The sequence below is a fragment of the Pelophylax lessonae genome, assembly GCF_965119305.1.
Source record: "Pelophylax lessonae genome assembly, chromosome: 3".
NCBI classification, from domain to species: Eukaryota; Metazoa; Chordata; class Amphibia; order Anura; family Ranidae; genus Pelophylax; species Pelophylax lessonae.
Window position 1 is genome coordinate 1,976,792 of NC_138770.1, and position 13,835 is coordinate 1,990,626.

Consider the following 13,835-nt stretch of genomic DNA (forward strand, 5'->3'; position numbering starts at 1 on the left):
TGGTACGTCCCATAGTAGGCTGACATGAGGAGGTCCAGGAGTTTGAAACACAAAATCATAAATTACAATATAATAAATAACTATGAATAAGTTAAAGTATATGTGTATATATATACTGTATATATTAAGGAAAATAGTTTTCATACTTACCATAATTTTCCTTTCCTGGATTCTCCTCATGTCACCTGAGGTTTTCCCACCCAGGTCTCCCGTTGCGAGGCTGGTAAGGGAACAGTTTCCTAGGGGAGACAGCCTCACTTTAAAGGCTAGTTAGAGGTTGTCCTAAAGGGGTCAGAGGGGTGGACCTGACCCATAGTAGGCTGACATGAGGAGGATCCAGGAAAGGAAAATTATGGTAAGTATGAAAACAATTTTCCTTAATATATACAGTATATATATACACATATACTTTAACTTATTTATAGTTATTTATTATATTGTAATTTATGATTTTGTGTTTCAAACTTTAGCATACCCGAGATGTATTAAAGAAGAACGTACAGTAAAAAAAATCATATGTAAATAGTTGGTTTGGGTTGCTCGTCTTTAAGGATTGCATGCAAAATAGTGATCGATCGATATTTTTTTTTTTAATGCAGATACCGATACCGATATTTTGGTGATCGGATATCAGTATCGGCCCATATTTTCAGATATGTAAAACATTTTTCTTTTTTTCTAAAGGTACTCCTTGTGGAGGGATCTGGGGGTCTAAAAGACCCCAAAACCCTCCTCGGCACTGAAAAGCATTCAAAATGCCAAGTTGCGCCGAGTACCCGGAAGTGATGTCATGACATCACTTCCGGGTTTTTTACATGGAGACCAGCGCATGCGCACTTGCGGCAGGGATACCGGCTTTCACAGGGACACCTCTTCATGCTACACCGGGTCTTCTCTTCGGCGGCGGCAGTGGAGGTAGGATTCCGGGGTCTCCCGGTGGGACGGGAGACCCGGGTGAGCCGTGGAAGGCGGCGAGAGGGGGGGACGTCCTCTCCCGCTCCTTGTAATGACAGCCGAGTGGTGTTGCCGATAATCGGTCGATCTCTAATGCAAAATAATGGTACTGCTTTCAGCACCTAAAATCTGAAACAATTATATATATATTTGTGTGTGTGTACAGTAAAACTGCAGGCAAGGGCACTGGGGGGCAAACTAAGGTCAATTTATTTTATTTAGTAATGTAATCCGAAAGGATTACAATATATCAGTGTGTTTGTGTGTTTTACTTTTTGAATTTTCCACCGGTTCCACCCTCCTGCGACACGACACTCACAGGGAACGGAAGCCGGGGCACACAGCATCAGGCGGAAGATCCGGCCGCCATACACTGCCAGAATACATTGCGGGATTCTGGGGACAAGGTAAGTAACCTCTTCCAGGATCCAGCGATTTCTCCCTGGCGGTACCCAGAGTGTGGCTCGGGGTTACCGCTAATGGCACTGAAATTCCCCCCGAGCCACACTTGGGAATACCACCAGGGAGGTTAAGGTACAGTTTAGGGAATGTATGTTTTTGATTTATTGCTGAACAACTTCAACAGGAGAGGGGTTTAGGGTACTGGATACTCCGATTATTAACAACAGGAACAGAAGGATGAACTTCTTTCTAGTCTCTTTAGCAGTTTTTCTGGAGGTAACAGGGAATGGTCGGTATATCTAAGGTCCCACAACTGAAGACCATAGGGCAATCTCTGATTCCCTTCAGACTACAGATTTCAATCTTCGGAGATGTGAGATGGAGGAAAACATTGTAAAAGATTGTTAGGATTAACAGTCATACCTTGTGAGGAGAAGGAGGAAGAGGTCGCCATGAAATCAGGAGATTACCCAAGATGACATCACCTGGAAAGAGCAAAACAATAGTAAGCTCATTTGTAGTGTGATGAACAGAATCAATCAGGAGGACTTTGTTCCCTAATGTGGATAACGATTGTCTGCCTGGATGTCCAAACAAAAAATATCAGAATTGGATGGACTTCTGATATTTACAACTCATAACTATGAGGGTCAATCAGTACTATCATTTCGGCTGTCACGTACCTGGTGGAAGAGCCTGATACGATGAAGAAGGCCTCTCTTACACCTCTGAATTGGGGCTCCTGATAGAGCAGACAGACGGGTAGCACAGGAGTGCAGAGTAGCACAAGTGCCTATCAGTCTTGATAGTAACTAGGCTGGACGGACTTTCAGGATCAAGTAGTGGCAGACCGTCAGTGAACCGCAGCAGAGCAGGAATGCTGTATGGACACCACTGAGCAGGAGACAGGAGCAGGCTGAGACTATCAGTAGTTCTCAGTAGAGCAGGTATGCCGGATGGACACCAGTGGCACATAGGCAGGGGCTGGCAGCAGGCAGCCCAGCAGCAGTATATACAGTGCAATGGAAGCCATCTAGAAGAGCCATTCTTAAAATGAAAGAAGAAGGCTCCTCTGAGTGCAATATTAACCATTTATTACATAAAGTCAAGTGTCACTTACATGATGGTTAAGAAAAGCAGGCGTGATAAGACATCACTAGGGTACATTCACACGGCTCCTACGAAGCTGTCTCACCCGGAAACCATCCAGCAGTGTGGGGAGATGGAAGAAGAAACAGCGTGGAGCTTAACAGGGGAGGTCCCAAACAGAGCCGAGGTCACAGTGGAATGCATACCCTTCTAGTGAACAGCAGGAACGTAATGTAATAAATGGTTTATATTGCACTCAGAGGCGCTTTCTTCTTCTTTCATTTTATGGATCTTTTTAGGAGCGTGCTTCTGCTCTCTGGAAGAACAGCCCTGGGGACAGTAAGGATACCATTTACCCACACTAAAGGTCAACTTTGGGGGCTGAAGAGTTTGACTGCTCTCACAGACACACCCTGTGACTCCTATATATTTAGAAGAGTGATTCTGTCTGCTGGAATGTCCTTCCTGACACCGCCATTCATCTGATTGGTATATCGGGGTCACAAAGGAATTTTACCCTGTTTAGGGCTTTAATTTATACAGACTCATACTTTTAGGTGTCATCCACAAATCTGCCCTGTTCATAGCCAAGACTGGTACTAATCTGCACCAAAGTATCAGCCAGTAAGATGTCTACAGCGAGTATAGTAGCGTGAGTATAGTGTAAGTATAGTGTCGTGTGTGTATAGTTTAGTGTCATTGTAGCGTTTCAGTGTAGTGTGAGTATAGTGTAAGTGTCAGTGTAGTGTGAGTATACTGCAGTGTTAGAGTAAGCATAGTGTAGTGTGTCAGTGTAGTGTAAGTATAGTTTAGTGTCAGTGTAGTGTGTCCGTGTAATGTGAGTATACTATAGTGTCAATCAGGGCCGGACTGGCCTACCGGGATACCGGGATATTTCCCGGTGGGCCGGGAAATAATGGCTGGCGCAGCCGCAGCGCCGCTTTAATGGCCAGCGCAGCCGCAGCGCCGCTTTAAACATTGGGCTGTGACTGTCCGTCCGTTCGTCCGATATTACCGCGTGACGTCAGCCGCTGTGACCAGCATTACGTCACCACGCCGACGGTCATGGGGGCGGGGCGGCTCAGCGGCTGGTGCGGCGGGGAAATGACTGGTGGCTAAGTGAGTGGAGGGAGGCTGCGAGCCTGCGACTGCCGACTGGTGATGATGATCCCTCCCTCCACACTGATGATGTGCAACGCGGCCGCCACTGTCCAGTCCCAACACAACAACAAACAACATGTGACAACATGACAGACAGACACGCGCCGCGCCAGCCATGTGATCGAACTCATGATGATGAGGTGAGCAGCCTGTCTGACTTACTTAGGTCAGAGAGTCAGAGACAGTGGCAGAGAGTGCACCGCAGAGAGAGCCATATGAGCGGCTGGCGTGCGGATGATCATCAGAAAAAGTAAATGGGCTGGGGCTGGTGGGTCGGGGAGGGGGGGGGAATCAATCAGCATATTAGGGTAGGTCCCACTGCTAACCACCCTCCCCCCCCCCCATTAGGGGAATACAATGCTGGCCTGACTTGTCCCCCCTCCCCCTTATACAATGCTTATCTGCCGTGCCACCCCCCCTGGGGCCCCCTTCCCCCTAATACAATGCTGACCCCCCCCCCCAAATTTAGGGGGAGGGGGGGAAACAGCATTGTATTAGGGGGAGGGGGGATCAGCATTGTATTAGGGCCCCTAATAATTCTTGCATCTCCTGTACCATGTCCCGCGCAGCCCCTGACATCTCCTGTACCATGTCCGCACAGCCCCTGACATCTCCTGTACCATGTCCGCGCAGCCTCTGACATCTCCTGTGCCATGTCCGCACAGCCCCTGACATCTCCTGTGCCATGTCCGCACAGCCCCTGACATCTCCTGTACCATGTCCGCACAGCCTCTGACATCTCCTGTACCATGTCCGCACAGCCCCTGACATCTCCTGTACCATGTCCGCACAGCCCCTGACATCTCCTGTACCATGTCCGCACAGCCCCTGACATCTCCTGTACCATGTCCGCACAGCCTCTGACATCTCCTGTGCCATGTCTGCACAGCCCCTGACATCTCCTGTACCATGTCCACACAGCCCCTGACATCTCCTGTACATGTCCGCACAGCCCCTGACATCTCCTGTACCATGTCCGCACAGCCCCTGACATCTCCTGTACCATGTCCGCACAGCCCCTGACATCTCCTGTACCATGTCCACACAGCCCCTGACATGTCCTGTACCATGTCCACACAGTCCCTGACCTCTCCTGTACCATGTCCGCACAGTCCCTGACCTCTCCTGTACCATGTCCGCACAGCCCCTGACATCTCCTGTACATGTCCGCACAGCCTATGACATCTCCTGTACATGTCCGCACAGCCTATGACATCTCCTGTACCATGTCCGCACAGCCTATGACATCTCCTGTACCATGTCCACACAGCCCCTGACATCTCCTGTACCATGTCCTCACAGCCTCTGACATCTCCTGTGCCATGTCCGCACAGCCCCTGACATCTCCTGTGCCATGTCCGCACAGCCCCTGACATCTCCTGTACCATGTCCGCACAGCCCCTGACATCTCCTGTACCATGTCCGCACAGCCTCTGACATCTCCGGTAACATGTCCGCACAGCCTCTGACATCTCCTGTACCATGTCCGCACAACCCCTGACATCTCCTGTAACATGTCCGCACAGCCTCTGACATCTCCGGTAACATGTCCGCACAGCCTCTGACATCTCCTGTACCATGTCCGCACAGCCCCTGACATCTCCTGTAACATGTCCGCACAGCCTCTGACATCTCCTGTATCATGTCCGCACAGCCCCTGACATCTCCTGTACCATGTCCGCACAGCCCCTGACATCTCCTGTACCATGTCCTCACAGCCTCTGACATTTCCTGTACCATGTCCCCACAGCCCCTGACATTTCCTGTACCATGTCCGCACAGCCCCTGACATCTCCTGTACCATGTCCGCACAGCCCCTGACATCTCCTGTACCATGTCCACACAGCCCCTGACCTCTCCTGTACCATGTCCACACAGTCCCTGACCTCTCCTGTACCATGTCCGCACAGCCCCTGACATCTCCTGTACATGTCCGCACAGCCTATGACATCTCCTGTACATGTCCGCACAGCCTATGACATCTCCTGTACCATGTCCGCACAGCCTATGACATCTCCTGTACCATGTCCACACAGCCCCTGACATCTCCTGTACCATGTCCTCACAGCCTCTGACATCTCCTGTGCCATGTCCGCACAGCCCCTGACATCTCCTGTGCCATGTCCGCACAGCCCCTGACATCTCCTGTACCATGTCCGCACAGCCCCTGACATCTCCTGTACCATGTCCGCACAGCCTCTGACATCTCCGGTAACATGTCCGCACAGCCTCTGACATCTCCTGTACCATGTCCGCACAACCCCTGACATCTCCTGTAACATGTCCGCACAGCCTCTGACATCTCCTGTAACATGTCCGCACAGCCTCTGACATCTCCTGTACCATGTCCGCACAACCCCTGACATCTCCTGTAACATGTCCGCACAGCCTCTGACATCTTCTGTAACATGTCCGCACAGCCCCTGACATCTCCTGTAACATGTCCGCACAGCCTCTGACATTTCCTGTATCATGTCCGCACAGCCCCTGACATCTCCTGTACCATGTTGTCACGGAACCATGAACCAGACGTACAACAACAGATAAGTGAAAATAAGAAAGCTTTATTGAAAAACAAGCTATAAAGCAAAAGTCCAAACGGATGGCGAAACCGATGCAGAGTCTTTGCGAAGCCAGGGGACAGGAACCAGCAGGGTAGTCAGACGAAGCCAGGATCAGGAACCAGCAGGGTAGTCAGACGAAGCCAGGAACAGGAACCAGAAGTAGCAGCAGTCTTAGTAGCATGTGAACACAGGAGGACCAAGCAGGGAACTGAAGCCACAGACCTCCTATATATATGAGCTAGGTATCCAGCTCCTCCCAGTGGGAAGGAGGAGCCGCAGGGTGGGAGGCTACAAGAAACCCAGAAACCAAGATGGCCGCCAGCACATGTCAAACGAAGGAGAACAGCAAGAAGGTAAGACCATGACAGTACCTCCCCCTCAAGGGCCCCTCCTCCGCGGAGTAAAGAACGGTTTCTGAGGGAAGCGTGCGTGGAAGGCTCGGAGCAAGGCAGGAGCATGGACATCTGCGGAGGGAACCCAGGAACGCTCCTCTGGACCATAACCACGCCAATGAACCAAAAACTGCACCCGACCGCGGACCAGGCGTGAGTCCAGGATATTGCTCCCCTCATACTCCTCACGATTGCCCACTCGGACCGGACGAGGCCGAGGAACCGAGGAAGTGAAACGATTACACACCAGAGGCTTCAACAGGGAGACATGAAACACGTTGGAGATCCGCATGCCAGGAGGAAGCGCAAGGGCATAGGCTACCGGGTTTACCCTGCGAAGCACTCGGAAGGGACCAACAAAGCGAGGCGCCAGCTTGGGAGTGGGCACTCGAAGGTTGAGGTTGCGGGTGGACAACCATACACGGTCTCCGGCCTGGTAGGAAGGAGCAGGCGCTCGTCTGCGATCAGCCTGGAGTCTCTGGCGCTGCGCAGAGACCTCAAGGGACTTCTGGATCTGTACCCAAGAAGCACGTAGGACGGAAAGGTGATCCTCCACAGCCGGAATATCCTGGGGAGAGAATACCTCCGGTAACACGGCAGGTTGGAACCCATAGTTGGCCATGAAGGGAGACGTCCCAGAGGAAGAGTTCACCGCCGTGTTCCTGGCAAACTCAGCCCAAGGCAGGAGGTCAACCCAATTGTCTTGGTGATCGGAGACATAGCAACGAAGGAATTGCTCCAAGGCCTGATTGGAACGTTCTGCGGCCCCATTGGACTGAGGGTGGTAGGCCGAGGAGAAGGAGAGATGAATCCCCAACTGGGAGCAAAAGGCGCGCCAGAACCTGGACACAAACTGACTCCCCCGATCCGACACAATCTCCTTGGGCAAACCGTGCAACCGGAAGACCTCCCTGGCAAAAATCGTGGCCAACTCCTGTGCAGAGGGTAACTTCTTGAGAGGAACACAGTGACACATTTTGGAAAACCGATCCACAATCATGAGAATGACCGTATGGCCTCGGGATGCAGGGAGGTCCACAATGAAATCCATCCCCAGGTGTGACCATGGGCGCTCCCCGGTGGCTAAGGGTTGCAGAAGGCCCAACGGAAGGTGCCGAGGGGACTTACTCTGGGCACAAACGGAGCATGCCGCTACATATGCGGCGATGTCGGAACGTAGGGAAGGCCACCAGAACAGACGTGAAACAGCCCAGGACAGCTGATTCTTTCCAGGATGCCCCGCGGTCTTGGAGTTATGGTAGGTTCGCAACAACCGAGTGCGCAACTCCTCAGGCACAAAACATCTGCCGTTGGGTCTCCCAGAGGGAGCACCAGATTGAGCCGCCAAAATCTGCTCACCCAGGGGAGAGGTCAGGCTGGTGCGAATGGCAGCCAGGATCTGATTCGGAGGTATGACCGAAGTCGGAATCGACTCCTCCCTGGACAGGTCGGAGTACTGCCGTGATAAGGCATCAGCCCTGATGTTCTTGGAACCGGGTAGGTAGGAGACCACGTAATTAAAACGTGACAAGAACAGAGCCCATCTGGCCTGACGTGGTGTCAATCTCTTGGCCTCAGAGAGGTAGGTCAGATTCTTGTGGTCCGTCAGGATGAGGACCGGAACCACCGAACCCTCGAGCAAGTGCCTCCATTCTTTGAGAGCCTGCACGATGGCCAATAACTCCCTGTCACCAATCTGGTAGTTGCACTCCGCGGAAGACAGTTTCCGGGAGTAAAACCCACAAGGAAGCAGAGGACCCTCTGGTGTTCTACGCTGAGACAGAAGGGCGCCTACTCCCGTCTCAGACGCGTCCACCTCGAGGACAAAGGGCAACCCAGGGTTGGGATGCGACAGAATCGGAGCCGACACAAAGGCGGACTTTAGAGCCTCAAAAGCTCGGATGGCCTCGGGCGGCCAGACCTGGGAATTACTGCCCTTCCTGGTCAGATCCGTGAGAGGCTTGGCTAGCATGGAAAAGTCCCTGATGAACTTCCGATAATAATTGGCGAAGCCCAAAAAGCGCTGCAGGGAGCGAAGACCACTGGGCTGGGGCCACTGTAAGACAGCCGAAACCTTCTCAGGATCCATGGAGAACCCCTCAGCGGAAATGATGTAACCTAAGAAGGTTACCTGGGATCGGTGAAATTCGCATTTCTCAAGCTTACCGAACAGCTTGTTCTCTCGTAACCGTTGCAACACTCGTTTGACATCCAGAATGTGGGTCTCCATGGATTCAGAATATACCAAGATGTCATCCAGGTAGACCACCACTCACTGCTGCAACAGGTCACGGAAAACATCGTTGATGAATTCCTGAAAGACTGCGGGCGCATTGCACAGCCCAAAGGGCATAACCAAGGATTCATAATGACCGGTCCTGGTGTTAAACGCGGTCTTCCACTCATCACCCGCCTTGATCCTTACGAGGTTATATGCCGCCCTCAGGTCGAGTTTGGTAAAGACCGTGGCCCCTTTAAGGCGATCGAACAGCTCGGAAATCAAGGGTATCGGGTAAGCGTTCTTGATCGTGATGCGATTGAGACCCCTGTAATCGATGCAAGGCCTCAACTCACCGCCCTTCTTTTTCACAAAGAAAAATCCAGCCCCCGCCGGGGACGAGGATTTGCGAATGTGTCCACGTGAAAGCGCCTCCCTCACGTACTCCTCCATGGCCTCATTCTCCGCTACCGACAGTGGATAGACTTTGCCACGAGGAGGAACGGCACCAGATTGTAACTCGATGGCACAATCGTATGGGCGGTGCGGAGGTAGGGCAACCGCGCGCACCTTATCGAATACACCCCGGTACTCCTCGTATTCAGGGGGCAACAGGGAGTCCGAGGAAGTACACAGCAACTTGACAGGCCCATGGATGCAACTAGCCCCACACTGCGGTGACCACGAGAGGATCTCGGCCGTTCTCCAATCGAAAATCGGATTATGCTCCTGGAGCCAGGGGTACCCCAAGACCACCGAGTAGTGTGGAGACGAAATAACCTGGAAGCAGACCGACTCTCTGTGGACGGCACCAATGGCTAACCCCACTGGAAGGGTCTCATGAGTCACGTGTGGCGGCAGAAGGGGTCTGCCGTCTATCGCCTCAAGAGCCAGAGGAGAACCTCGAGCCTGCAGAGGAATGGAATTGGCGGCAGCGAACACACTATCAATGAACAAACCACCAGCACCAGAGTCCACCAACGCCTGGGTCGTCACCGAGCCCCCGACCCAGGAAAGGACAACAGTGATCAGTGGTTTGTCAACACGGGAAACCGGGGACGAGGAGACTCCACCCAAGATCTGCCCCCGACAGGATCTCAGGTGCGAGCGTTTCCCTGGACGGTTCGGACATGCCAACCGAAAATGCCCACCGAGACCACAGTACATGCATCGGCCCTCGCGTCTCCGGAGTACCCTCTCCCCCTCGGACAGGCGAGCAAACCCCAGCTGCATGGGTTCACCCCCAGACAAGTCATCCCCAGGAGGCGTGGGAGGAGAGGGAGGCATGGGTGGGACAACAAAGGTAGGCGCCAATCTGTTAGGAGGCCTCCGCAGATTCTCCTTAAAGGAAGGTCTCTCCCTGAGTCTGGTGTCAATCAAAATCAGGAAAGAAATAAGAGACTCGAGCTCCACCGGTAGGTCCTTAGCTGCAACCTCATCCTTCAAGGCATCCGAGAGACCATGAGAGAAAGCAGCGACCAGAGCCTCATTATTCCAGCCCACCTCTGCTGCCAGGGTACGAAACTCAATGGCGTATTCAGCTACGGATCGTGAACCCTGTCTGATGGACATAAGGAGCTTCGCAGCAGAGGCAGCACGAGCCGGCACATCGAATACCTTCCGAAGAGAAGCAACAAAACCGGAAAACTCGGCAACCACCGGATTGTTGTTCTCCCATAAAGGGCTGGCCCAGGCCAAGGCCTTGTCCGAGAGCAGCGAGATTAAGAAGCCCACCTTTGATCTCTCAGTAGGAAAGGCATGTGGCAGCAACTCGAAATAAATGCCCACCTGGTTAAGGAAACCTCGGCACTGAGTTGGCTCTCCCCCAAACCGCTGTGGAAGGGGGGCAGAACCGGACATACCCCGAAACACCGCAGGCGCAATAACAGGTGTCGGGGTAGACTCTGGCGCAACAACCGGAGCGGCAGTAGGAGCGGACCCAGGAGCGACAACCGACCCATCGGCAACGGGAGCGAAATGAACCGTGCGTTCAAGCAGGGTTTGCAACGCCACGGCGAACTGACCCAACAGGTGATCCTGCTGATCAAGTCTGGCAACCAGCGTGGGTAGTGAGGATGGCCCTGCACCGTCAGAATTCGTGGCCTGTGGTACCGTGCGTTCAAGCAGGGTTTGCAACGCCACGGCGAACCGACCCAACAGGTGATCCTGCTGATCAAGTCTGGCAACCAGCGTGGGTAGCGAGGATGGCCCTGTACCGTCAGAATTCATGTCTTGGTCCTAATGTCACGGAACCATGAACCAGACGTACAACAACAGATAAGTGAAAATAAGAAAGCTTTATTGAAAAACAAGCTATAAAGCAAAAGTCCAAACGGATGGCGAAACCGATGCAGAGTCTTTGCGAAGCCAGGGGACAGGAACCAGCAGGGTAGTCAGACGAAGCCAGGATCAGGAACCAGCAGGGTAGTCAGACGAAGCCAGGAACAGGAACCAGAAGTAGCAGCAGTCTTAGTAGCATGTGAACACAGGAGGACCAAGCAGGGAACTGAAGCCACAGACCTCCTATATATATGAGCTAGGTATCCAGCTCCTCCCAGTGGGAAGGAGGAGCCGCAGGGTGGGAGGCTACAAGAAACCCAGAAACCAAGATGGCCGCCAGCACATGTCAAACGAAGGAGAACAGCAAGAAGGTAAGACCATGACACATGTCCGCACAGCCCCTGACATCTCCTGTACCATGTCCTCACAGCCTCTGACATTTCCTGTACCATGTCCGCACAGCCCCTGACATTTCCTGTACCATGTCCGCACAGCCTCTGACATCTCCTGTACCATGTCCGCACAGCCCCTGACATGTCCTGTACCATGTCCACACAGCCTCTGACATCTCCTGTACCATGTCCGCACAGCCCCTGACATTTCCTGTACCATGTCCGCACAGCCTCTGACATCTCCTGTACCATGTCCGCACAGCCCCTGACATCTCCTGTACCATGTCCGCACAGCCTCTGACATTTCCTGTACCATGTCCGCACAGCCTCTGACATTTCCTGTACCATGTCCGCACAGCCTCTGACATCTCCTGTACCATGTCCGCACAGCCCCTGACATGTCCTGTACCATGTCCGCACAGCCTCTGACATCTCCTGTACCATGTCCGCACAGCCTCTGACATCTCCTGTACCATGTCCGCACAGCCCCTGACATGTCCTGTACCATGTCCGCACAGCCTCTGACATCTCCTGGACCATGTCCGCACAGCCTCTGACATCTCCTGTACCATGCCCGCACAGCCTCTGACATTTCCTGTACCATGTCCGCACAGCCCCTGACATTTCCTGTACCATGTCCGCACAGCCCCTGACATTTCCTGTACCATGTCCGCACAGCCTCTGACATCTCCTGTACCATGTCCGCACAGCCCCTGACATGTCCTGTACCATGTCCGCACAGCCTCTGACATCTCCTGTACCATGTCCGCACAGCCTCTGACATTTCCTGTACCATGTCCGCACAGCCTCTGACATTTCCTGTACCATGTCCGCACAGCCTCTGACATCTCCTGTACCATGTCCGCACAGCCCCTGACATGTCCTGTACCATGTCCGCACAGCCTCTGACAACTCCTGTACCATGCCCACACAGCCTCTGACATTTCCTGTACCATGTCCGCACAGCCCCTGACATTTCCTGTACCATGTCCGCACAGCCTCTGACATCTCCTGTACCATGTCCGCACAGCCTCTGACATGTCCTGTACCATGTCCGCACAGCCTCTGACATCTCCTGTACCATGTCCGCACAGCCTCTGACATTTCCTGTACCATGTCCGCACAGCCTCTGACATCTCCTGTACCATGTCCGCACAGCCTCTGACATCTCCTGTACCCTGTCTGCACAGCACCTGACATCTCCTGTACCATGTCCGCACAGCCTCTGACATCTCCTGTACCATGTCCGCACAGCGTATGACATCTCCTGTACCATGTCCACACAGTCCCTGACATCTCCTGTACCGTGTCCGCACAGCCCCTGACATCTCCTGTACCATGTCCACACAGCCTCTGACATCTCCTGTACCATGTCCACACAGCCTCTGACGTCCTGTATCATGTCTGCACAGCCTATGACATCTCCTTTACCATATCCGCACTTTTACCACTTTTAACTAGAATTTGCTCTTTTATATATATTGCCCTATATGCTTTCATATCTATCTTACCTATGTATAGTACACTCTTCAAATTTGCTTTAAAATGCATGGTTTTCCCTTTTATGAACAAGAAAATAATGGTGTTATGCTGTTGGGCCGGTATAATAATGCTATGGGGCTGGTATGAAATTTTTTCCAGGGCTGAATTTTACTCCCAGTCCGGCCCTGGTGTCAATGCAGTGTGAGTGTAGTGTAGTGTAAGTATAGTGTAGTGTGAGTATAGTGTAGTGTCAGTGTAGTGTGTCAGTGTAATGTGAGTATACTATAGTGTAGTGTCAGTGTAGTGTGAGTATAGTGTAGTGTCAGTGTAGTGTGTCAGTGTAATGTGAGTATACTATAGTGTAGTGTCAGTGTAGTGTGTCAGTGTAGTGTGAGCATAGTGTAGTGTCAGTGTAGTGGGAGTATAGTGTAGTGTGAGTAAAGTGTAGTGGAGTGTATTTAACAGCATTACCTTACATTTAGTGCTGTATACACATTTTTTTGGTTGCTGCATTTTTTTTATGTCCCCTGCCTGCCCCTTTTTTTAAAATTGTCAGCAGCAGTTTATCCTACTGCTACACTCGTGTTCCCCCATTTTTATTAATATTTTTTTTACATTTTTTACATTTCTGTCAGTGGCAGTCCTCAATTTAAAGTGCACCAAACACCACTTTTCATCCAATAAAGTGAATACAGTCTCACATTTTTCAGTTTCTATTAAATTTGGGTAATAAGCTCCTCCCACATCATGTCTGGGAGGCCAACAAGGAGAGGCAGACATTGCTATGCCACTATGAGGGGGGCAGCAGTTTCTGTGACCACAGGCAAAGGTGGACTTGGTCAGTCCTCAGGCAGGGCATCATTTCCTCTGTTTAGTGATGTTGTCATTGCTATCCAGTCAC

General features: G+C 52.1%; 3 protein-coding genes across 3 annotated transcripts in view; 1 reads left to right on the forward strand and 2 right to left on the reverse strand.

Moving 5' to 3' along the window:
* LOC309549119 (uncharacterized protein) overlaps positions 1 to 13,835 on the reverse strand; it is a 2,919,967-nt gene that overhangs the window by 1,488,769 nt on the left and 1,417,363 nt on the right. The gene's annotated exons all lie outside the window — the stretch shown is intronic.
* The window catches only part of LOC309549117 (uncharacterized protein), a 4,285,597-nt gene that overhangs the window by 1,378,108 nt on the left and 2,893,654 nt on the right, over positions 1 to 13,835 (forward strand).
* Positions 1 to 13,835, reverse strand: part of LOC309549130 (NACHT, LRR and PYD domains-containing protein 3-like) — a 68,364-nt gene that overhangs the window by 44,855 nt on the left and 9,674 nt on the right. Inside the window, 1 exon segment of the mRNA XM_082249166.1 lies at positions 1,780 to 1,841. Within this exon segment, the coding sequence (XP_082105292.1) occupies positions 1,780 to 1,810 (31 nt within the window). The 5' untranslated portion in view covers positions 1,811 to 1,841.